The sequence below is a fragment of the Myodes glareolus genome, chromosome 14 (assembly GCF_982192425.1).
Source record: "Myodes glareolus chromosome 14, mMyoGla1.1, whole genome shotgun sequence".
Classification (NCBI taxonomy): domain Eukaryota; kingdom Metazoa; phylum Chordata; class Mammalia; order Rodentia; family Cricetidae; genus Myodes; species Myodes glareolus.
Window position 1 is genome coordinate 15,761,063 of NC_142039.1, and position 25,676 is coordinate 15,786,738.

Below are 25,676 nucleotides of genomic sequence, written 5' to 3' on the forward strand. Positions count from 1 at the left end.
TGGGAAACATTTTTATTTTAATTGTCAGTTCAAAGCAGATTGTTGCCTAGGCTTAGGTAGCAGCTAGAATTGCTCGTTCCAGGCTTTGATTCGGTTTCTACATGCAGCTTAGAGAAGCTAGGGAAAGCTCACCTTTAAATAACCTGCAGCTTGCTATGCGCCTTCTGCTCCATATATATTTTTTGCTCTTCCTAAGCACAGTTCCTAACCCCCCTGCCTTCTTCCCCACTCCATGGGAAATGTGGCCTAGCCCTTGGCTCCCTAAGTCTGTATGTCTGGCTGCTTTGCTCTAGGTGCTGGCGGATGCTCTGCAGCTGCCCTGGGCCCAGGCAGACTGATTCAGCAGAAGCATCAGTGCATGGGAATCGCAATCAGGGACCATGGCAGTGCAGCTGGTGCCGGACTCTGCGCTCAGCCTGCTGATGGTGAGTGTGCTGGGGAGGAGGTGGGGCCCAGGAGTGCCCACTCCAGCCTTCCTCCGCCTCAGGGATTGCTGCTAGCTGCTGCGGCTGCTGCCATGGCTGCAGACACGGCAAGCACGGCTCTGCTTCAGCCAGCAGGCTCCCGTGAAAGGATTTCTTGGGTCAGAGGATTAGCGTGACTAAGCACTCTCAGGGAAAAGCAGCCGTAGATTTGCCATTTTAGAAACTTGTTGCTGGATGCTATTTCCAGAGCTGGGCTTACAAACAGGTGCCAAGGGCGGCTCCAGATAGATCTCAAGACGCCTCCCCTCCTCCGTGCTCAGCATCCTTGGCTCCGGGTCTTTTGAATATAAATTCAGAGTTGTGCTTGTTTGTTTGTTTGATTTCCTTTCATGGCAGCTGCGGGATTTATATAAAAAAATTATTTTTTATTTTTTGTCGCCAGACTGATTTAAGGTTATCTTCCTGGGTTTCTCTAGAGAAACCAGGGAGGCTCACGGCGGCCCTTGTGACAGTTCAGCTGCCGAGTTAGTGGACACTCCTCTCCCATCTAAGGCTGGCCGGGAGACACCTGCATTTATATGTCTGTGAACTGCTCCCCTACTTTAGGCCCCTATGATTTTTGCGATGTTAAGAAAGCTGTTGCTCTTAGGGCTTTGAAGCAGTCCAGGACAGCAGCAGCACCTTGTAACCCAGCTGGCTTTTGGCTTGTCTCTGGGTTCAGTTTGCTTTGCCGTCTTGGTTTCCCATCCTTCCTCCTCTCAAGCCCAGTAGTTCACAGGCCTTGGCAATGCTGCCTCCGGAAGAAGGCTGCGTCAGCTTGGCGTGGGAAGGTACCTAACATTTACTCAGGAGAGTTTATGAGCAGCCTGAGTGCTCTGATGTGGGTATTGATCTGTTTCCTGACGGAGATGGGAAAGTGCAGCTTGCTGAGGGCTGATGAGTTTATTATGGTGACCTGGAGGAGTGGCTAGGGCGAGCTTGCACCCTGGGTGGGGAGCCACGTCAAATTAAGAGGGACACGCCTCCTCCTGCTCCATTAGCCAACAATAAAAATAAAAATAAAGGTGGCATTTGGTCCACAGAGTCATTTGAATTGCTGGAAATTGCATGGGCCTCTCTGACTTCTGGTCTACCGGGAAGGAGGAATTAAGAAAGAGTGAAAAGACATTGCTATAGTTACTATTCTTTACATGGCTTCCCTCCTTACTAATGTTACTGTGTGATATTACTACAAATGCCACTGTCTACAGTGGGTTAAATAAATGTCTGGTCAAAGTTCAGAGTATTGGCGATGGTTGCTAACATTGCACTCCAATATCTGTGAGGAGTCGGATGCTTAGAGGAGCCCTGGAATAAGAGCATGCACAAAAAAATGCAATCCCATGTGCTTCTGTGCATACTCACACGTATATGTTTTCTAATATTACTTAGTAGATATAAATCCTGCAGTATGTTCATAGAGAGAAGGTTTGTCACGCCTGCCTCTCTTTCTCTGCCTCTGTAATGAATGCTCATTGCTGCTGGCATATATGTCTGTTTTTACTGCAAGATGCCAGGAAGAAGTCCTTGGTACACAAGCCAAATGAAACTTCGCATTTTACCCCATTGGGCTGTCCCCGCCACATCCAACCACTTGGGCTTCTAATATTAATATTGTCTTGGCTCTCTCTTCAGTTCAGAGTTTATCCTCTCCTTGACGGTGCCCATTGCCTAAGATCTCCGCCTAGCACTCCCCTCCTGCCTGGATTAAAGGATTGTGATCTCTCTCTGGGAAGCTAGGAAAATAGCTCTTGACATAGTGATGGACTCTTAGATTAGAGCCCCTGGGAGCTCTGCATGTAATCCGCGGCACTGCACATCTTCCAGTTCATGCTTGGTTCAGGGAAAATTTCCCCTGTGAACTTTGGTGCTTTTTGCCTTTTTAAAGGGTAAATTCCAAAGCAATTGCTTCCTTGACATGTTTCGTGATGAAATTCTCAAAATCTCTAAGCAAGCGAGAGGGGAAGGAAATGGGAAGAAGAGACCATTTAGTGGAGCTGCCTTGGCTGTGAGTTCAGGAAGGAACTCTGTCCTTTATTACGTATTGGCCCATTAATCAGCCAATCAGCTCTCAGTATTTATCCAGCTTCTGTACACTGGGGAGAGTAGCATGGTATAATAGCAAAAGCCAGAGCTTGTAAAAACACTGTTTCAGGGGAGGTCAATACTGTGTGGGTTGAGTGTAGTTGTGGTTTACGGCTATCGAGTCCTGGGGCTTCAGGAGTTACAGTCAGTTCAAACGTTTATTTGGTTCTAGAAGCAGAGTCTGGAGTGTTACAGAGTCCTGCATTCTGTCTCCAGGCTTTGCCACTTACTGGCAGCATGTCCCTTCCTCTCTGAGAGTGCTGGTTATTTCATCTGCCAACTGAGGGGTCCGATCTCTTGGGGCCCTTTCTCTCTGCTGGGGAAATGTAAAGTCTGTAAATGTGCCACCTAGGAGGGAGCTCCTGAGTAGGCAGCTTGGGTACTTTATTCGGTGTTGCCACTTTTTTTTCAAACAAGTACACAAACTGCATTGTTTGAAAAAGGAAAGATTTGTTCCCACCCATTTGACTCTTCCACCAGAGAAAGTATGTTGCAGATCAGCCGGTTGTTCACAGCTACTGTAAGATCCCAACCCCACAGAGGTCTGCTTAATTCCCCTGGACTAAACCCACTGACCTGAGGACGGTGCCTAGGTGCCTTCATCCGGGGATGTGGGTCATTTGGGAGGGCTCCAACACTGTGCGCCTGCGCCGTGAGAGGACCACGCCGATTCTCTCAGTAGAGGGTGGGGAGTGACAGGTGACGGTGGAAGTTGGAGCAGCCAGAATAAAGAAGGCAGGATGGAGTCAAAGCAGATGGCTCCAGTGGGGAAGACAGTCGCATGTACAGCAGAGGCTCACCTCCCCATCGGCGTAGAAAGCCCAAGAGTAGAAGGAGGCACCGCTTAGTTCCCCATACTACCGCATACGTAGAGCAGGCTATGTGTCATTTGCTGAGGTTGCATGAGCTCAGGAAAGCTGCAAAGACTGGAGCATGCTGGCATCCAGGGATTTGTTGACTGATTAATTGATTGACGTCTGTTGAGATGGGGTCGTGCTGGGTAGCTCAAGCTTTCCTGAAACACTTGATCCTCTGGCCTCTTTCTATTTCTTGGGTGTCAGACTCACAAGCACGTGACACCACACACACCTAAGAGGTCACTCATTTTCTTCACCTAGAGTACAGAGGGATAGGGATGGCTAAGAGGCTACCAAGGTCATGGGTACCAGTTTGTTCCTTAGACTGTGAAGGCTCAAGGCTCGAATATTTAGAATAGGGAGATTAAGATATTTTTTAAAACCTGTTTGTTATCTCTCTCTCTCTCTCTCTCTCTCTCTCTCTCTCTGTGTGTGTGTGTGTGTGTGTGTGTGTGTGTGTGTGTGTTTCTGTCTGTCTACATGTGTGTGGAAGCCTGAGGACAAATTTTAAGAGTCAGTTCTGTCTTTCCACTATGTGGGTCCTAGGACGAAACTGAGGTCACGAGGCTTGGACGTGAGAGCATTCCTACTCTGAACCATCTTCCAGCCCTACAATAGTTTTTATATTAAGTTAAGTGGCTAGGCAATAAAGGCTGAGAACACGTTTTTCTACAAACAAATGCCTTTGCATATATTACCTAACTTCTTTCAAGGCTTTTCTTTAGACAAAAAACACCTGCTAATCAGACAGGAAGAATCCTGTCAGTGTTCCCACACCTGAAACTGACAGCCCAGAGTCTCAAAAGCAAGGTCCTCTGCTGCAGTATTTAAACTAAGGGTTTGACACCCAGGGGCTTCTAACACTTTGGAAGAGTACCTAATTGACCTAGACTCAACCATTCTTTACGTCTATTGCTTTTACCCTGAAAGTCTTGTCGTCTTGTCTCATATTTATTTTAATATTTATCATTTTCTATGTTAATTTACAAGATTAAAAAGATTAATATACAAAATTAAAAAGTTGCTCCAAGATGCAACATTTATATCCGTAAGAGACTTACCATATTGTCAACATTCCATCTCTTGAACTGTATTTTTAAGAATTTACCAAGGTCATATTTAACAGTAGAGAGATTTAATATGTGGAAAAACTCAGTCAGAGAAATCAGTGAGTGATTCTTTGTAACGAAGGAAGTGAATTAGATGAGTTAGGTTCAGATAGCTGGGCTTCTTTTGGAATATACTGGCTCCCCTAAATTCTTTTTTTCAGCCATTTTTCTCATTTAGATATCTTCCTTTTTAACTATTAGGTGAGTACATGTTCCATATAAGAAACATGGAGCCTGTCACTGGCTTTATCAAACTTACAACTGAGCTGAAGAGGCAGGATAGTTCCCTGGGAATGATAAGGCAGCTTCTCTAAAGGAGAAATGTGTAAGACAACTTGAGAGAATCACGCGAGAACTAGATGAGTTCTCACAGGAGACATCACCAGGTGAGCCCAGGATAAAAGTCCTGGGTTGAGGCACTAGGGTACACCCAGAGTGAAGATATGGGGTAATGGAGGGGCCAAAAGAGGGAATTTGAGGTGGAGGGAGGGAGTGGATTTTAATGGAGTCTGGATTGTTTTGGTGCCTGAGGAATTGACTGCTTTGGATGGATTTCTTTGGTGAACAAAGGGTTGTAAGATCAGGAGGGCAGGTGGGGGTGGTCTTGGAAGAGTCACAGTCTTCCTTCTTTTATATGGTAGTTAGCCTGCCTCTCCCTCTGACCTGTGATGGGTTTATTCGGGGTTTATAAGGAAATTTCCCCACAGCCCAAATGGCAAAGTAGAAAGTGAATTCTGCCCCCAAGAAGTCTTGCTTCTAAGAGTTACTAAGTTTCAATGTTTTCCAAAGTGCTTTTGTGCCTATTGTTTTATTAAGTGTTCTCCATGATCCAAGAAAGTCAGGAACTGTGTCTCCCTGTGGTACGATGAAGCCAAGGTTTACAGAAGATAAACGAATTGTCCAATATGCATCAGCTAGTGTGTGGTGGTGCTGAATTACTGTCCGGACCGACTTCAGTAACAGTTGTCAGAAGTGTGAAGAAACAATCTTGCTAAACTGCATAGAAAGTTAGAGACTGATAACGGTACGCTGATACAGGGCACACACTTGTAAAAGTCTTTTCAAGTCTGATCACCAACCACAGGTCTTGAGTGTTGGGTATGCGGTGAAGCTGATTGTTAATGTCCTTTATCTTCCTGTTGTCTTTGTTGTCATTAAAATAGGGGCTGTTCCCAAATGTCTATGTCTATGGAAAGTGGTCAGGCCATATCATCGCTACATCTAAGTCAGTAGCTAACATCCTACTTAAGTTCAGATATTTATCTTCTAAGGTTTGATATATATATCAAATTTGATTTTTAGAGACAGGGTTTCTCTGTAGTTTGGAGCCTGTCCTGGAACTAGCTCTTGTTGACCAGGCTGGCCTTGAACTCACAAAGATCCGCCTGCCTCTGCCTTCTGAGTGCTGGGATTAAAGACGCGCACCGCCACCACCTGGCAAGGTTTGATTTCTTGATGCACACCTACCATCTTGATATTAGTGCATGGTAGATAGCATTTAATGTAAAGATGTATCCCTTTCAAAAGGGGGAGATTTGAGGTCAAAGACAATAAAGCTAACTCAGATTAGCTTTTGCTATAATTTGCAAAATTTCATTTATTGGTCTGTTTTATTATGTTGAAATAACAGAAATACACTCAAACTCAGCGTTTGTTAAAAATAAATAAACGGGGAGAAAAAATGAATTTATTGAACTATGTAGCTAGGGGTTCTTCCCTGAGAAGCAGCTCTGGGATGACTTGGCCCAAGCGTCAATGAACGCAGATAAATATGCAAGCTTCTCTTTGGTTGGTCATGGCTTACACATTCTCACTGGCTCTTTGGATACTAGGCTGGCCCTGGGCCAATAGCAGCGTCTGGCAATGGAATTTCTGACCAGGTGGGTCCTGGGACTTAGACCTTGAAGGACGTAAGAGGAATATCAACTGGCTGGTAATTCTACCCAGTCACGTGGAGTAGAGAAGACACCTTCCAAATAGAGAACTGCTGTGTCCAGAAGGGAGGAGGGGAGTCTTCGAGGCAGATACAAAAGGTGCCCACTGACGGTGGTCTTGGCACTTTAGACATTGTAATAGAGCTCCAATGAGATTGGTAAGAGACATGAAGCCTCAATGAATCCTAAACCACAGGTCAACTTTCCTTCAAAACAAATTGTCTGACTTTTCCCCCTAAGTTGAAAAAGTCTCAACATCTGTAAAATGAGACAGTAATTACCATGTAAGATGAGATAATTCACTGAACTACCCAAACAAACTATTTAGCTCCATGCTTGGCCCAAAGAAAACACAGGCTCAGTATTTGTAAGTTTCTTGCTTTATCTTAAACTAACAAAATATGACTGTCTGTCTATCTGAACTTATCTCCCTTATCCCCTTGGATTCCTGGATGAATGAGCCAAACTCAATTTAAAAAAAAAAAAGTTGCTCAGTTCTGTCTCAGTACCCGAGTCTCTAGGCAACAAATGACCACTTTTGTATGAGTGGCCAATGCCTTTGGGAGAAAGATATTCCCAGGATCCTGAAAATCATTCCAGCCACACACATATTGAAATTCACATTCCTGTTTTAAATAACCAACCAAACTTTTTTCCCCTCTGAAGATAAATGACTGGAATATGGGCAGCAATATGTTCTCTCTGGCAAATGTCAGATGCACGCCTTTCAGAATTGACACGCGTGACAGGGCGGCTGTAAGAGCATCCCTGCTAAAGATTAATTGCATGGCTGCTCTGCAAAAGCATAATAGCAGTTTGGAGAACATATGTTGCAAATATAGGTAGCGGTTTCTCATTGCATCCTGCACCAGGATGTGCGATGTCTGTCGGAACATACAGTATTCAGCCTGGTCATAACCAAAGGTCCTGGAAGCCGGCATAACTAGGTCCATGTGGTGAGTATCGAATGAGGAGAACTGAATTTCACTGTCAAGGTGACTTTGGCTGGCGACTCACGCTGTATTATAATGAGTGCTCGGTACAACCCTGGGTATTGAAATCTTGGTCACACAGTCTAGACCTGGAGGAGCAAGGCCTGAGTGGTAGATCCAATTCGTCTCCCCAAGCAATGTCACATGTACCCATGATATTAACTATCATCTGTATGTTAGTGGTTTTGAAATCATATCTTTGGCACAGACTTGGCTCCCAGACTCTGATAACTACAAATCCAAACTTACCAGATTTATTCCCTTGTTTACCCTACAAGTGCCTCACACTCAGTTCCCCCACCCCCTGGAAAGAAGATTTCTGGCCTTTTCTCTAGTCTACATACCTTTACTTCTTTACAAGATGGTGTGAGGCCATCTTGCCCATTGTCCAGGACCCACTTTGGACTCCTGCCGTCTCTCATCCACCTGACCTAGTTGGTCTCAGCGTCAGCTGCTCCGGCTTTCTCGGGCATTGGATAATCTGGTTCTTCCCTTCCCCTCCTTACTGCAAGTCTATCCACATCCTGCCTGGGCCACCTGCACCAGCTCTTGCCTGGCACTTGCTTCTAGTCTCTCAGTACTGTTGTCTGTCCTTGAGACTTTTGCCAAAGGGAGATTTAAAAAATCAAGGCTGTTGTTTTCTGCTGAAAATTTCCACTGATATTTGATTGCACCTGAGATGAGCCTCAAGTTTCTGACAGTGCACATTAGTCATTCAAAGGCCAGGCCTCTGCCTCAGCATATCCCTTCCCCCTGTTCTGGACCTTGACCCCTCTGTTGATTCACAATGACGGTGCAGTCTGACACCGATACTGTGTTACTTTGAAGTGGGCTTGTATATGATGTGATCGAGTGATGAACTAAATATGAAATCTCTTGGGCTGCTCCCGTGTAACACAGACTGCTGCATTATAGCCAGTTTTCAAGTAAGTGGGGAGATACTGGAAAGACTGCAAGTATAGTCGAGCAAATGCCCAAGCCAGTAACATCGTTGCGCCCATTATTGTCAAGTAGAACGCAATGTGCCCAATTGTATGTGCTTTACTTTTAAACGGCTGCCAGCGCAGGAAGCTCATTCATACCGTCATCACCACAAACCTCAGTGATGCATCACCCTTCCGCACCAGGGTGGCTGTATGTCACTTGCAGTAGGAATTTCCAGCTCTGCTGGAATCTTAAGGGACCACTGCCCTTTGAGCAGTTCTTTGTTGACCAAAATTTTGCACTGTACACAACTGCATTTCTGTTCACCAATAGTGCACTTACACAAGACTGAGACTTCCAAACAGACGTGTCTCTGTGATTTCTTTTATTGCCGTGGTATTTAGCATGCATATCTGCTGTATTAATAGATTGTGTCTCACATACAGAGCACCTCATCCACTCTTCCAACACATTCCTATCGAGCAGGTATTCTCTTCCTGGTACTGGAGTTTTCTTTCTGGTATCTGGGATTGAACCTAGGGCCTGGAGCATGCTAGGCAAGCACCCTGCCACTGATCTCTGTGTGTTTTCAGCCCTGACATTCTTTAATTCAAAGAAGACAAATGAGGCTTCTGTGATCACCAAGTTTACAGTGTCTTTGGGAAAAGCAAAAATGAAACAAATTGGGCACAAACAGGTGAGCCATCGGGAAAAAGTGCCCTGTATCTAATTAAAATGGTGATTTTTTTTAAAGTTTATTAAAATATAAAAGTTTCCATTTTCGCTCCTCCTCACAACACCCTCCCACTCCCCCCACTCCCTCTCCTCTTCCCTCTCCATCCCTAAGAGCAGTCCGGGTTTCCTGTCCTGTGGGTAGTTCAAGTTCCTCCCTGCTCCCTCCAGGTCCAGGAAGGTGAGTATCCAAACAGACTGGATCCCCAAAAATTCAGAATATGCAGAGGAAACAAGTCCTTTCCTCTTGGACTAAAAACAATGGCTTTTTAGAAAGACTTCGGGTCAGCCACATTCAGGGAATCCAGTCTCCTCCAGAGAATCTGGTTGGATCAAGCGCTCCTTCAGTCCCAGTCAACTGGCCTTGGTGAACTCTCATTAGATCAGTCGCCTTGTATCAGTGGGTGATCGCTCCCCTTGCGGTTCTGATTTCCTTTTTCATGTTCTTCTTCCTTCTGCTCCTCCTTTGGACCTTGGGGGGCTCAGTCCGGTGCTCCAATGTGGGTCTCCGTCTGCGTCGCCATCCATCGCCGGATGAAGGTTCCCTCTGATCTTGCCCTCCCTGCTCACGTTCTTCTTCCTTCTGCTTCTCGCTTGGACCTAGGGAGTTAAGTCCAGTGTTCCAACCTGGGTCCTTGTCTTTATCTCCATCCATTGCCAGATGAAGGATCTGGAACTCTTGTCTATTTCCAATCTCCAGGAGGAAAACTACCTGCATTTTCTTCAGGTTCACCTTCTTATTTAGCTTCTCTAGGATCACGAACAATAGGCTCAAAGACCTTTAATTATGGTTAGAATCCACTTATGAGTGAATACATACCTTATTCTCTTTTTGGGTCTGGCTTACCTGACTCAGTAAAGCGTTTTCTTTTTCTTTTTTTTCTTTTTCTTTTTATCTATCTATCTATCTATTTATTTATTTAATTAATTAATTTTTACTGGGAACCCCTCCAGAATCAAGTCTCTTGCAAACCCTAGAACGGCTCTCTTAGTTGCGATATAAACTTCCCTGCTCCCATAACCATCCTTCCTCCCTCCCCCCCATTCCCCCAAGCCTTCCCCAATTCTCGCCCTCTCCCCTCTCCCTAACCATCTTCCCTTACTTCCAACCCCCCGCCCCCCATGCACCCGAGTTTGCTTGGCAATCTTGCCTAGTTGTATTATCCAGGAGGATAACTATATAAATTTTCTTCAGGTTCACCTTCTTATCTAGCTTCTCTAGGATCACTAATTATAGACTCAAAGACCTTTAACTATGGCTAGAATCCATACAATGGAAGAAGGAAAGCATCTATAACAAATGGTGATTTTTTTTTTTAGACAGTGTTAAGCTGCAGCTTAGGATGAGTGGCGGGAGTCTTCTTGTGGAGGTGGCATGCAGCTGAAGAGGGAGATGCAAAAGAAAGAGCGCGGTAAAATATCTTGGCTGGAGCATTCCAAGAGGAGCAGAAGCTTTGGGACAGGAAGGTGTTTCTCAGGCTCTAGAACCTTACAGTATATGAAATATATTTCATAAATTCAAGAATTGATTTGTCATTTCCTTGACCAGACTTTCGGAGTAATTTCAGGTCCCTGTGGAACATGTCTCTTGCCCTAGAGCCTGTGATTCTTCAGACAAATTAGAATCACAGAAAACGTTCAGGAAACATCGTACAGTAAGAGGGAGCCCCATATCAAAGACAGGGTGCTAGTGGTGAGTCAGAAGGAATTTAGAGAGGTAAACTCTAGAAACCTCATAAAAATAGAATTTATGGAAGAGTAAGATATTCCAGGCCCATTCTGAAGAGTGGGCACAGGAGGAGAAAGGACGCCTTCCCAGAGGAAGACCACAGGGCAGTGCTGGGTGAAGGGAGATTTGGTGTGAGGGGCCGTAGAAGATTCTGGCCTCACTGAAGCTGAAGATTCATGTCATAGGGGAGGAAGGAAACTGACTGAGAGGGACCAAATTCCAAATCCTCTGGGCTGGACCTGGGTTTGAGCTATCTGCCCTTGGGGGCCTCTGGGTTTCCAGAAGAGACCAGCTGAATGTGTGTTGTGAAGCTTCTGACGTTTGCTGGTTAACGTAGCGTGCAATGGAGGCTGGAGAGAAAAGCCAGTGTTACATCAATGGCTGGAATGTGGGGGTGTAGTGGGATGAGATAAATACAGCGAATAACAGGGAAATCTGGAGGGGGCCAGCTGTTCCATAACAGATTCCAGTTTAAATTCCAGAATGCCAGTGGTGGGGCTGCAGCGAGCATCGTGACCTCCATGCGCCACACTGGGCTGGGGAATAGAGTCAGAAGAATTATAGATTGCAATTCACTTAGGACCACCAAATTGCACGTACTGTTTGTAATAGAATTTTCTGGCAGCGAGGGCTGGTGGGCAGGTGGCAGTCCAGGCTACAGCATGCTGGTGATTAGATTCGGGTTGAGAGCAGGACTGGGGTGACGCAGAAATCCCGAAGAGAATGAAGAACAAGCCAAGCCGAGAGAGGGCGTTGGCACAGCTGGGATGGAAGTGAGTTCATATTGGCCCACGATGAAAGGCAGCCCCAGAGTGAGATCAGCGTTACCTTGACTTTTCAATTAGCATTCCTTGTGTGGGGGTTACAGCCTGGTCTGGATGAAGCAGTCTTGGAGATTTTCTGCCAGGTATTCAGTGCCGTTCCATTGTATGATGGTACTTTCTGCAAGGCAGCTGAGCTAAGAATATGCGCAAGAAACTAATATAAACTTCTCAAATCAGTTGTGGCTGTCTCTCTGTGTGTATGTGTGAGAAGACCCTATATTTCTGCCACCAGCTAGCTATGCACTTTGTGACTTCAAATGATCACAGTCGTCTGCTCCCCAATTCATTGTGATGAGTTCCTGTGGAGTACAATGGACTTGCCTGTGCTCTACACTGGAGGCTTGACTGGTAAGACTTAAATTCTGGAGTCTGTCATCTGAAATTGTCTTCACTCACACGTTGGGCAGTGGGTGCCCCGTCACCAATACCTCAGTGGTCTGCTGACAACAGCATTGAGGAGGCTCTCTGCATGTTGCCTGGATTGCCTATATCATGACTGTTTCTAAATGATTGGGGTCCACACTGTCTCTGTGTCCCAAACTGTGCCTGAGGTGACAAAGACTGTGTAAACCTCTGCTGAGGTCTCTTCAGAAAGTCATGCAGACTTCCCTGGGTCTGGGTCACAGGTGTGTCCTTAAGGTGAGATTTAAGTGAAGGTCTGTTGAGAATCTGTGAATGAAGGGGGTTGAAGTCCAATTAATAAAAAAGCTCAGGGCCAGAAGTTAGGGTTCAACGTGAAGACCCAAAAAGCAAAACAGCCAGCCACTGGCTCTTACTCAACCTCAATCTGAAATGGCGGTCCTGCCTCCAGGAATCTCAGAAAGAGACTGTGTCTGAGAGGTGCCCCCCCCACCTCCGTTTTATGTTCCTCTTTAGACCTGGGATTAAAGGCGTGCAGCATTGGGATTAAAGCATGTACCACCTTATTTCTATGGCAACTAGTGTGGCTACTGGGATTGCAGGTGTGTGTTACCATAACCGAGTCTGTAAGGCTGATCAATGGGACTGCTTTAGTCTCAGATCTTCATTTATTAATGAAGTGGTCTTTATTTATTAAAATACAATTGAAATGCCACTACAGGGGGTCTGCATTGTTCTGAAGAAGTTTTAGCCACTGCAACACACACTCACTGTCTGTAACTTGATCTCATGTTGCTTGAAGGCCTTTGGACTTTTTGATTTGCCACCTATCCAGGTGGCTTTACTCAGAGGACATAGTCCATAATTGATTGGTTGAACGATACGCTGATCTCTGAAGAAGCCAAGACTATGGGGGTGGGCACAGAGTTTCATGTGCATAGGTCTGTGTGCACATGCGTGGCAGACTCTGCCTCAGTTATGATTCATCCAAAGCCATCCGTCCACCTTGATTGCGAGATAGGGTCTCTCACTGGGACATGGAGCTCACTAGGATAGGCTGGTTTGAGAGCAAGCACTAGAGATGCTCTGGTCTCTGCATCCCAAGAACTGGATTATAAGCACACGATGTGAGGGTGAGTCGGGATGGCTGCCAGCAGCATTTAATTGAAAAAAGAAAACACCTTTTATACTCTATAGTTTCACGTAGGATTAAACAGGACAAAAGAGGGTGTGTGAGCTGGTGGGTGTCATGAGATCAGGGGTTGAAGAATCTAGCAATTGACCTTGACAAAAGGAGCCAGTCCACAAACCCTCTTTGGGGCCTGAACCCCTCCAAAGCAGGTCTTTGACGAGTTGTATTTACCCTACTGCAAAGACTTTTCCCTTTGAATTTTTAGATTTTGCTCCAAGCTATATATCTGGGAATCACATGGTTAGTGCTATGCTGTGCTGCAGAGAACACCCAGGGTGTGTATACGTCAAATGGGAAATGCCCCATTTGCTTGCTTGGTGACCCCTAAGGTCACCGAGTTTAGTTCTCATTGATTGTGGAAGCTGATAAAGCAATAGTCGTACTTCTTTTACATGCTTGGTGTTTAGACTAATAACTTGTTTTGTGTCTTTATTGCCCATGTGTCAAGGTAAAAGAGGGACATAGTTTGGTACTAAGTCTCAAATGTTTTTTTCCTTGTGTGGTACTTGAGTGTAATTGAGCTGTAATGAACATGGCTAAGGTCATTTCCCAAGAATTAATGAACAGGAGGATGTGTTCTTGGCCAGAGGCTGAGTCTTTGGTCATTAACCTAGTTGGTCATTAATATTGTCCCGGAATGCTTTACACTAGGTTATTACAGCCCGCGCCATATGCTGCTACCACAGGGAAACAAGAACATTACCTGTGTCAATAACGATTTGTTTTCTTTCTGTTCTCATGGCTACTGATGGAGGCAGCCCTTTTAATGCTTTTTCCAAAGGCCCGAAGCACCAAGGTCATGAAGGAGAGAAAGAGAAGGGAAATCAGTAATTTGGGCTTTGCAGAAAGAAATCTCTGATTATAGACTGTGTGACCGTGTTCTTTCTCCCCAAGTAGCAAGCATGTGGTCCCTTCCTTTTCCTTTCCTGACTTATTCTTTTTTCCTCCCCTCTCTTTTCCCCTCCTTACCTTTTCCCTTTCTTAAACAATTTGTGGAGAATGTTAGAAACACCGTGGTCAGTGCTGAGGATATCTGCATAAATCCCACTCGGTCCCTGCTGTCAGGAAGTTTAGAGTTTAGGTAGAAAGGCTAATAAACAACTAATTTCAGTGAAGTCAGGTTAATGTTATGGCAGAGAAATCTCCGTGTGTGGTAGAGAAAGGGAGCACAATACAAGGAGCTCCACAGTGGCTCCAAAGGGTCTGGTGGGGTTTTGTTTTGTGACAAGGTCTTATTATAGCTCAGGCTTGCCTGGGATTCACTATGTATTTGAGATTGCCCTTAAACTCACACTATTTCCTTTCTTTCCCACTGGAATGTGAGAATCGTGGTGTACACACCCACATCCATCTTCTCGGGGAGATTTGAAGGTTGTGGTGAGTTTATAGAAGGCATTGGTGATAGTGGGGCGTGGATCCAGGTAAAAAGAATCGCAATCATTCATTAATACGAAGGAAAGAGTCCCAAGTCCCAGCCACTGTGTCAAAGAAAAAGCCAAGATTTCCAGAGGCAGACATCAAATACCCTCTGAAAACACGGTGAGGAGTTTGAACAGTGTCTGGAGTTCCATAAACAATCAGTCACAATTGTAAGCATGGAAAGACATAAGGGGAGCTGAACTATAGAAATTTTACTCCTGGGGGCTGGAGAGATGGCTCAGGGGATAAGAGCACTGGCTGCTCCTCCAGATGACCTGAGTTCAAGTCCCAGCAACCACATGGTGACTCACAACTATCTGTAATAAGATCTGGCGCCCTCTTCTGGCCTGCAGGCATACATGCAGGAAGAATACTGTATACATACTAAATAAATAAAGCTTTAAAAAAACTATTTTTTATTAAAAAGAAATGTTACTCTAGAAATTTTACTTGAATGAAAAATGTCTCGAGGCAATGTTTGTATACTTGGTACTCAGCACAGTGATGTCTGCGAGATGGGCCCTGTCTGGGGAAAGTGGGTGGGCTTGGAGATTTCTTGGCATGGCTCTTCTTCCTATACTCTCTCTGATACCTGGATGTAGATGTAGTGTGACCAGTACCTCTTCACACTCTGGCTTTCCCCATCACGACAGACTGTATCTCTTAAAACTGTAAGCCAGAAGAAAATCTCTCCTCCCTTAAGTTGCATCTCATCAGATGGTTGTTCACAGCAACAAGAAACATACTTAATACAGGAAGTCACAAGGAAATTGGGCTGAAAGAAGAAGTGGACCCAAGGCCAGGGAATCCGAGTGAAGGGCACCGAAGGCACACGATTGAGTAGCAAACTGGGTGCACACGAAAGGAGGACAGGATGCGTTTTCATGAGACGCATGTCGGAGGGGGCACAGTGGGATGAAGCATGACTAATAAAAGCTCAGAGAGAGAAATTGGGGTTCAACCTGAAGGTCAGGAAAGTGAAACAGCCAGCCACTGGCTCATCACGACCTCGGTCTGAAATGGCGATCCTGCCTCCAGGAATCACGGAATGAGACTGAGACTGAGACTGAGACTGAGAGCCGTTTCCTCCGGCTTTACAGTTCTCTCTAGGGCTGGGATTAAAGGCAAGCACCACAGGGATTAAAGGTGTGTGTTACCACTGCCTGGTCTGTAAGGTCGACCAGCGGGCTGTTCTACTCTCTGATCTTCAGACAAGTTTTATTTATTAAAATATAAATGAAATATCACTACAGTGGGAGGCAGAGAGAGATGGTTCATAGTGGTTCCCTTAATACAAAAGATAGAATGAGCACTTGTTTTTTTAAATTGTGTGTGTGTATATGTATGTGTGTATACATGCATATACGCATGTGCCATGGTGCCCATGTAAAGGCCAGAGGACAGCTTTGGGGAATTAATTCTTCCCTTCAGCCTTGCTGAGGAAGGTTCTTCTTGTTTCTGTCACTGCACATCTGGCCTGAGAGCTGATAATTTTGTCGCTGTCTACTGTCCCGTCATAGGAGTGCTAGGATTCCAGATGTGCATCACCACATATAACTTTTTTGTGACCTCTAGAGACTTGGGGTCCTCAGACTTACACAGTAAGCACTTTTACCCACTTAGTCACATCTCTAGCCCCCAAATAGGACAGTTCTTTGATTCACATGTGCCCAGGCTCTGGGTCTGGGTCCATCCTTATCTAAAGCAAAGTTTAGAGTTTTGGGAGCGGAATTCCAAGGTAGCGAGAGGAAGGAAAAGGTTATATGTATGCAGAAGACTGATAATGTGCTGAGCCTATAAATGATATAAAAAATTGAAAAGCTTTAGGAAAACAATAAAAGAGTCATATTGTATTTTGTCTAGGTCAGTCTACCAATGGTGTGTGAAAAACTATAGAAGGAATCACGTTGAAGAATAAGCAGTCAAATCAAAAGTGCTTTGCATTTCATTTTATGTGAGACAGGGGAATATTCAGGCTCACATATCATTCTCTCTCTCTCTCTCTCTCACACACACACACACACACACAAATGCATTTGTATCTTAGTGTTGGATAAGGAAGTAGGTCTCAAGAAGAACTGGTTTCAAAGGTCTCACGCTTCCTGTGTTTGGCATATGTTCTTTTCAGAAACTCTTGAGTCCTAGTTGAGATGCTCATTTTTCAGTGGACGTTCATGTGGGAAGCTGGAGAAGACTTCTGGGCTGGGCGAACAGGGTCTGTTCAGGATCTGCAGTGTTCAGGGGATGGTTAGAGGAGCATGAAAGACTGAAAACAAACTGAGGGGGGTAGAACGGAGCACCTGAGAGTCACGGGTGAGGCACAGGAGCCAAGGGCACTGAGAGGGGCCGTACAAGAGGGGAAAGAGAAGAACGAGAGGGAGATCCAGGAGAGTAGACCATATTAAATGAAAGGAGAGTAGAAAAAGTTTAGGAATGAAGACAGACTAATCAGTCCTTAAGTGCAGCAGACAGATTAAGGAAATTAAAAACAAAAAACTACTTAACAGATGTGTCAGTCTGGATGGCAGTGAAGACCTTATATCGAGAAGCCATGGCAGTGAGATAGTTTGAGGGGCCATGTTTGAAGGTGGCTATTGCAGTGAAACTACAAGGTAAGCCGAGTAGATACCCAGAGAAGGCCTTTCTAAGAGATGGAAAGGGAAGGTGTTGGGTAGTTGCATGAGGACTGGAAGGAAACAAGGGAAGGGTTTCCGAGTTGGAGAAGTTGTGAGAATGACTGACTCAAGAAGATTAAAGATGAAAACTATAAATGGAAGAATGCTGACAGTTTATGGCTCTCAGCAGACACAAGTGGCTCCAAATATCATGCCCGCCATTCCCGTGCTCAAGAGCAGAAAGAATAGCACCAAGAGCTCTTCCGCGGTCACCTCCTTTTATCACAAAGCAAAACCTCTCCCCCAAATTTCTCAGACTACTTCTTACTTTTCTTGGGCCAGTCAGAACACTGTATGTGATGAAGTGTAGGCTTCTCGCTCAGTTATGTTGCCACAATTTCCTCTCCAAAATTATTTGCTAAGTGATAGAGGCCAGGGATCTAAAAATGCATTTCCTAGACTCCCTTGTAGCTAAGGTCCAATAGGTGACCTGGTTTCCACTAGCCCAGCCCACTAGCCCAGCCCACTAGCCCAGCCCACTAGCCCAGCCCACTAGCCCAGTCCACTAGCCCAGCCCACTAGCCCAGCCCACTAGCCCAGCTCACTGGTTTCAGATTTAGCAGAAGAAAGTGGGGCAACCTGAAGCAACAGCTACAGGGTAGGTTTTCTTGGAAACAAGCTGGAAAAAATAGTTCATTTTGTAAATAAGCTTTTATAGAAGTGCCACTAACTGGCTTTTAGTGACAAAGGTAGCAATTGCATATCAAGGGTGGTTTATGGTCTCTGAGAGTCTCGAGGTATGTTGGACATTATTTTTAGTTATTTAATTCCCCAATGTCTATTTTCCCGTTGTAATCAAGTGCCTTGGCAAAATTATCTTAAGAGAGAAAGGGTTTGTTTTTTACTGACAATTTTAAGCTAGTAGAGAGGAAATCAAGGCACCATAAATTCAAAGTCAAGGACAATTTTAAGCTAGTAGAGAGGAAATCAAGGCACCATAAATTCAAAGTCAAGGAGAAGTGAGAAATACATACACGCATGCTCAGTTTCTTCTCCACTTATACAATGTAGACTTCCTGCCCAGAGAAATTAGCCACCCACAATTATGATAGATTTTCCCACATCAATTAATATAATCAGATCATCCCTAACACCCATGTTCAGAAACCCATCTCCCAGGCGATTCTAGATTCTGTCAAGTTGGCAACACTATCACACCTATATATTCCCTTCTTCCTTTGTGTGTGTGTGTGTGTGTGTGTGTGTGTGTGTGTGTGTGTGTATGCATGCACACGTGTGCATGCGTACCTATCTGGTATGTTTGTGTGCAGGTGTACATAACAATGATGACACATGTTGAAGACAGAGGTTATCATTAGTTTCTTTCTCAATTTCTTTTCCATGGTAGATTTTCATATGGGGGTCTCTCACTAAACCTAGAGCTTGCTTATTTCGGCTAGACTGGTTAACCAGCCATCCCTGGAATCTATCTGTTTTAAACCCCATTACCATCCCCAGGGTTACAGGTTTGTGCCAGCTATTCCCAGCTTTTTATGTAGGTCCTGGGGATCCAAACTCATGTTCTTGTATTTGGTAGTAATCACTTTACCATTGAGCCACCTCTCCAGCTGACTCATGTATTCTTATCTTTCTAGAACCTGGTCATAAATGTCTCTCTGCTTAAAAGAATTAGAACTGGTTTTGTTGACTGCAGCTAAGAACTCTAAACAAAGGCCTCCACAGTTTTCTTGGAGGTGACAGAAGAGGTGGCTGATAGTTTTAGTCTTTCCTGGTTGCGAAGAAGAAAGATACTAAAAGCTACTACGTAGAGAACCCAAAGCATCATCTGTTGGTTAATATAGGCATAGCGGAACTGCAAGGAAATAGGACAGACTAGACAGGTGTTGCCTTTATTTAGGACATGAACTTTTCCACCAGAAGCCCAAAACACTCAAAATGTAATTATTATTCTGTGAAAATGGGTTACATAAAGAGTATAAAACCTAGCCTAGTTTAATCTCTTACCGCTACGGGCTTCACTCCAGTGATGTACCCTGTCTATATCTGAGCACAAGGGTAGTGAAATAGTGAGAATTTGTTGAAGAAAGAAAGAAAGACATGGTGCTTTTTAAAACTGAGTACTATTATTTCAATTGTGATCATATAGACATAAAATACTGTCGTAAAGATTTTGAAACTCCCTAGATCCTCAGCCATGTACATCTTCAGTCTAAACCATTTGAAGTGTGGATATCATTATTTAAAAATCCCTTCTGCAGTTTTTAAAATAAAAACAATTTTATGGTTCAAATGTTCTTAAATATAAAGGACTATAAAATTAAAGCGAGCTTACAGCTCATCCCAGATCTTAGTTTCTTGTGTATCTTACAGATATCCCCTGTACAATATGACCGCTTTCCTTGTCGGTCCCTACAACGCAGTCACATTCTTTATAAAGGCTGTACTGCTTTTGTTACATGAATGACTCATAATATATTTAATAGTCCCTCATTGATGGGCATTTAAGCTATTTTAATATATTATAATTACAAACTACCCTACAATGAACACTCGTGTGCAGACATCTTTGTGCAAATGGCTGGAACATGGCATGGGACAAAATTCTAGGTGGCAAATGATAGATCAAGACTTTACCTCCTTAAATTTTTATAAATATTATCCAATTACTATCTTCAAAAAGGGCACCATGCCAAATTTTTAAAATTTTCTACTTTGGAAGTTCCAGTTCAGAAAGACCGGTTTGTATGCGCTGGTTGGGAGGAGACAGAGTGAGAGAAGTGAGCTCGTCTCTAAAGGGTATTTATAATCTTACTGTATAAACAATCACAGCGTTAAATGTCTGCAAAATTCAAGTGGCAAATGAGCTGAGAATATCAATTGCACATCTGCCGCATCTCAAAGGCAGATGGCCTTTTAATTTTATATCCCAAGAATTGTACCAAAATTTCATTCCCTTCGTCAGATCACTCCCTCACTCTTTCTACTTCCACTGAGAAAATGGATTGTCACACTTTTCAAATATCAAATATCAAATGATTTTTAACATAAATTGCCAGGAAACTATCTCTCATCTCTTCCTAAGCAGATACCAAGAACTGATTGACGTTTAACCCATGAACCCATAAAGAAGACACTAACAGACACTATCCCTGTTGTCAGGGACCTTGCCATCTAGGTTGAGACATCAACATTTAAAACCAAGTGGTGACATGCCAGATGAAGAAGAATGAGTGCTCTGCTGTATAATTTCACCACCCACACTTGGACAGACAAAGCAGAAAGAGATTGTTTGTCAGAGGAGCGGCTGTCAGAGGCGCTTAGGAGACAGATGGGTGTTGGCTTGGACTGAAACACAAAAAAAAAAGGCAGAAAAGCAGGGAGAAGGAAGGGTGAACAAATGGAGTTACACCATGCGTAGAGTGGAGGGAGATGTGTGAGATTATGCAAATCCGGGAGGAGAGAGCGGGACCATGGAACAAAAGTCCCTGCTTGGAGTAAGTAATAGGGAGCAGCGTGAAACTAACACAGACAACCAACAAGGGCGTTTGATGAAAGAGGTACGTACCGTGTGCAGGATGCTCCAGCAGAATCAGAGGGACTCACACCTGGTCTCTCTCACACAGCAACAGGAGTTGCAGTTGGCATGTTAGTGTCACACACATATAACATGACCCTTATGTTCAAAGCTTTCTGAATTTATCTAAATGTGTTGAGTTCACAGAGGTTGGCATAGCTGTTTCCCGAATATCTGCCCAACAAGTGTTGCTTCAAGGAAGACTTTGGTGATGGCAGTAGTCACCCAACAAAGGGATGAAGGGAAGGCCAGTGCAGGGTCACAGGTGTATGGCCACAAAGGGCTGTGTTTGTAGTGACTGGCAGAGAGGGACACTGCTGGTGACACTCAGGCTTGGAGATAAATGAAGAAGGTAAATCTGCAAAGTAACCCAGCAAGTGGTTACTTTGGTTACAAGTGGTCATAGCACCCAGCCTCCCTCCTGAGTACTAAAGAGCCGTGAAACACCATCCAGGACAGTGCTCCACTCGGGGATTTCAGTGTGAACAGGTTGAGCGCATAAAGCAAGGAGCAACAAGTCAAATAATGGGAGAGTCAGAGAGGCAGACAGAGATGCTGTGGAGATTCGCAGAAGAGCTCTCAGGTGACTGAGGAGTCAGGGTAACACACAAAGTGTGGGACCTCGAGGAGGTGTTAAAACCCAGTGTTGGACAAGGCTGGCTGGGAGAGTAACGTCCCAGTATGGAAGCGAGCAAGAACAAAGGAAGCCGCAGGTCCATTGGACAGCAGCCGGCTTGCTGGGCATTTAGGTGAAGTACAGGGACAGTTAAAGTAAGTTGTATGAAATCAGAGCATAAGGGGTTGTCTTTTAGTCTTTTCTTTCAGTCTAGTCTGAAGCAGGGGATCAGAACTCATACACATTTCCGTTCTTGTTTGTACATCCGTGAACACATGGTGTTAGGGGTGGTGGTCCATGCGGAAGCCCAAGGTTAACAGGATCTTCTTTAGTTGTCCTTCACTTTAGAGTTTTATAGTCTTTCCCTGGATCTGGAACTTGCTGATTTAAATAAGTTTACAAGGTAATGAGCCACGGAACTCTTCCTATCTCCACTTCTACAGAGCTGAGATTGTGGGCATATACCCGACCTCACCATCCACATGGGTTCCAGGGGGGTCTCATATATGCTTGGTGAGTAGTTTACTGACCGAGCCGCCTCCCAAGCCCCAGAACAGACTGTTAGCAAACAGGCAATGGTCATGGACACACTTCCAATCAATGCCTCCTGGTCTTTGAAGAAGGCACCCGTTGTTAAACCTGAGACTTGAAAGCAGTGCAGTAACTGCTCTTGAGATGAAAGACATGTACAGAGGAAGAGATATCTTTGAATTTAAAAAAAAAAGAATTCACTATTTCATATGAAAGCAGAACTGTCTTTCCCCCTCAATCTGCTTCTGCATAATTTTAGTCTATTTTTCTAATTATGGTAACTGAACAAGAAAAGTTCCAACGGCTGTTCGCATTCTCACTACTTCTCGAGGAAAAAAAATAATAACTTGGAAGTTCGTATCTATGCCAGAGAAAAATGAAACAAAGACAGGGTGTTAATTTTCTTTGTGTAAGTTGTCTTTGGCACATTTTTTCCTATCCCTGCCCAAGTAATTTAAAAAAGAGTATCATTCAAGACCAATTAAAGGGATCTGGATGGGAGGCTCTGAGTTTGCAGTTGGTATCAATCAATTGTGCAATTTGGCCATCAATAACCCTTCCAAAATGGCTGCATTTAGCTGTAGCTGAAGGATTAGAAATGAAACTGCAGTGAGAGAGCCCTCCTTTGTCTGAAAGAGTGAGCTTCAAAGTGCTAAAATATTTGGGACTTTTATTCACTGTTTGAATTAAAGGTTGTCTATTTGGCAAGGAGAAAATGCGGCTGATGTTCCTTGGATACTTGGCCAGTGAACTTTGGCCACCTACCCTCAACAGCAAAACCACAGTGAATCTAGTGGGGTGGAAGAAAGGACAGCGGCGCAGGAAGTAGGGCACTGCCATCAGGACTGTCAATGAGGACTCTTCCTGGGAGGCACCAGTATCAGCTTCCCTCAGTGTGGGTGGAGCACCATCCCTATGGAGACCAAAGCCCTGGCGTTTTCTAGAGCTTGCTGAAAAAGGATGCAGGGGAGTGCAATGAATTCTACCACACTACACTGCTGATGGAGACTCCCTAATCCCTGCTCCTTATGTCTGAAAGTCCTGCAGTAGAGCTGACTGCCTGTCTTTCACATTATCACCTTGGAAAGACTACTTCTGACTCTTCTCTCTCCTTTTTTTTTTTTTTTTTTTTTTTTTTTTTTTTTTTTTTTTTTTTTGTTAGCAAACAAACAAGGTGTTCAGGTGAGATGGCAGGGTTCTTCCTAAGGATAGATTTAAAGCATTGTTCAGGGGTGTCTGCAAGGCAAGATGGAGGTTATGTTCATGTTTATCCTTTTCTAGTTTCTTTCTGGAGCATGCGATCCCTGGCTGTGGACATTCATGCTGACTGGTTGACAGACCTTCCTGCAAGGCTCTGCCCCTTTATGAGAAGTTGATTTCTTCCCTGAATCTTTTCTCTAATTCATCCTCGGGCTCAAATTAGGAGTGTTCTAATGTCTACTGTGCTCCTGGTGATGGTGGAGTCCTCCAAAAATGCAGTGATATAAGTATGAGAAGTTAGACATCAAGAACCAAAAGAAAGAAGGAAAGAAAGAAAAAGGAAGGCAGGAAGGAAGGAAGGCAGAAAGAGAGAGAGAGAGAGAGAGAGAGAGAGAGAGAGAGAGAGAGAGAGAGAAAGAAAGAAAGGAAGGAAGGAAGGAAGAAAGAAAGAAAGAAAGAAAGAAAGAAAGAAAGAAAGAAAGGAAAGCTACCATTCACATCCAGTTAAAAGGAATTTGGACAGGAGGCTCTGAGTTTGCAGTTTGTATCAATCAATAGTTCAATTTGGTCATCAATAGATTCTGAAAGACTCTTCCAAAATGGCGGCATTTAACTGTAGCTGAAGGATAAGAATCGAACCTCTGATGAAGAGTCCTGTTTTGTTTAAAAGACTGAGTTTCAGCAGCTGGGGAGATGGTTTCTCCTTCATTGTTTGAACCAATGATTGCCAACCAGCAGTGTGTACTAACAAAGGGTAAAAACCTCTGCCTTCGAGCAATATGGCCTGGTTTCGAGTATTTTCCATTTTCTCGGGTCCTGTGTCAGCAGGGGAGCAGACTCTTCCTGGAGCCCAAAATAAATACCATTTTACAGTTGTAAATTTCCTAAATTCTCTTCTTAACCGTTCTCCTAGGTTCCCCTTCCCTTCATGCTTGAGTCCCTTCCCCCACATATACATTTCTGTAGGTTGAGAGTTTCTGCTATATAAAATAAACTATAGCTTTTGGTCAATAGATAAATCATGTCACATTTTCAAGAACTAGAGAAATGTAAGATGAGGAATATTAACACTTCAGCTCAAGCAAAGTCTCGGCGAGTGTTTACTGAGTCGCGATCCTTCTCTTTATCCTTTCTTGTAGCAACTACAGTCTCCTCATGGCAGCATTGGGTTGACTTGTGGGTTTAAATGGCAGACCAGACCTATTTAGCATTTTTCCATGTAGAACATGCTCAGTGTATGACACAGAAGGCCCCTGTCTATATTACCTAGTATCCATGGTTGCTTAGGCATTGCTTACTGCCTGTCATTAGAATGTCTGTAGACCCAGCACTGGACACGTCGGTCCAATGTCTTGGTCAGCAGTTTGTGATGTTATGAGATTTACCTGATTGCTATGTTTGGGTCCTGTGCATATTTATCTATGGCTTCTTCTCAGTAAACACATTTTCTCGCAAGGATAGAGCTGGTGGCCTGTGTATGTTGAAGAAACACATTTTTCACTTCCTTTTCCTTTTTTTCTGTTTGACCTTGATTGATGGTACATGTTTTTGGGTCAATCATTGCTTCAGTGAACACCCAGAATGGCTCAGCTAACAACATGAGAGGATGGAAAACATGGTTGTAGATCATGAGATAAAGGGATGCTACCCATAGATGCCAAGAATGAAATTATACATTTTTCCAGTATTACTTTCCCCAAGGACATAATCCTTAGGGAAGTGATAACCAGTCAAAGCCAAATGGGTACCACTGATCCTTCAGTGGTGGGAATGCCCATGGAATACAACCCTACAGAGAACAGTCAGGGCATAGAGACTGTGTGGGACAGCTGGGGCTGTTATGCCCTGGTGACGGGAATGTATAATGGTGCAGCTATAATGGGAACAAGCATGCCAAGTCCTTTAAACACCTTAAAAATAGAATCATTGTAAGACCCAACAATTATCTTTCTGGAATTGAAAGTGGATCTTGGGAGCTTCCTGTACACCATCTTTGTAACAACATTTCAACAACAGTCAAAAGCTGGAAGCCATCCAAGCTTCCACCAGTGGTGAGAGGATAAACTTGCAGTATGTACATGCAATGAAATTTGTTGAGTCTTAAAAAGGAAAGAAATGTGACATATACCATGATATGAACAGACCTTGAGGACATTATACTATGTGAAATGAACCACTCACAAAATATGCAGATCTTATGTGGTTCTACTTATATAAGGTACAATTCAGAGAGATAGTACAATTCAGAGAGAAAGCGGAATAGTGGCTGTAGGGCTTGGAAGTTATTGGGATTAGAGGGAAAAAAAGCTGTTGGAAACCTATTCCTCCACTTCTTATTTGTAAATCTTAAATCACCTTATTTCAGCTACAGTAGATGTCTGTGTCATTCTGTTGAAAAAAAGAAGATAAGCGGCCTTTGGAGGAACGTTTTGAAAATCTTACCAATACCACTTTTGCTACTGAGTGGCCCTGTGGTTGGGCACAGACATTGCCACTTG

General features: G+C 44.1%; 1 protein-coding gene across 1 annotated transcript in view; it reads left to right on the forward strand.

Moving 5' to 3' along the window:
- Positions 1 to 25,676, forward strand: part of Frmd4a (FERM domain containing 4A) — a 601,861-nt gene that overhangs the window by 364 nt on the left and 575,821 nt on the right. Inside the window, exon 2 of the mRNA XM_087896367.1 lies at positions 294 to 425. Coding sequence (XP_087752493.1) covers positions 381 to 425 — 45 coding nt within the window. The 5' untranslated portion in view covers positions 294 to 380. The remainder of the gene's footprint in view (positions 1 to 293; positions 426 to 25,676) is intronic.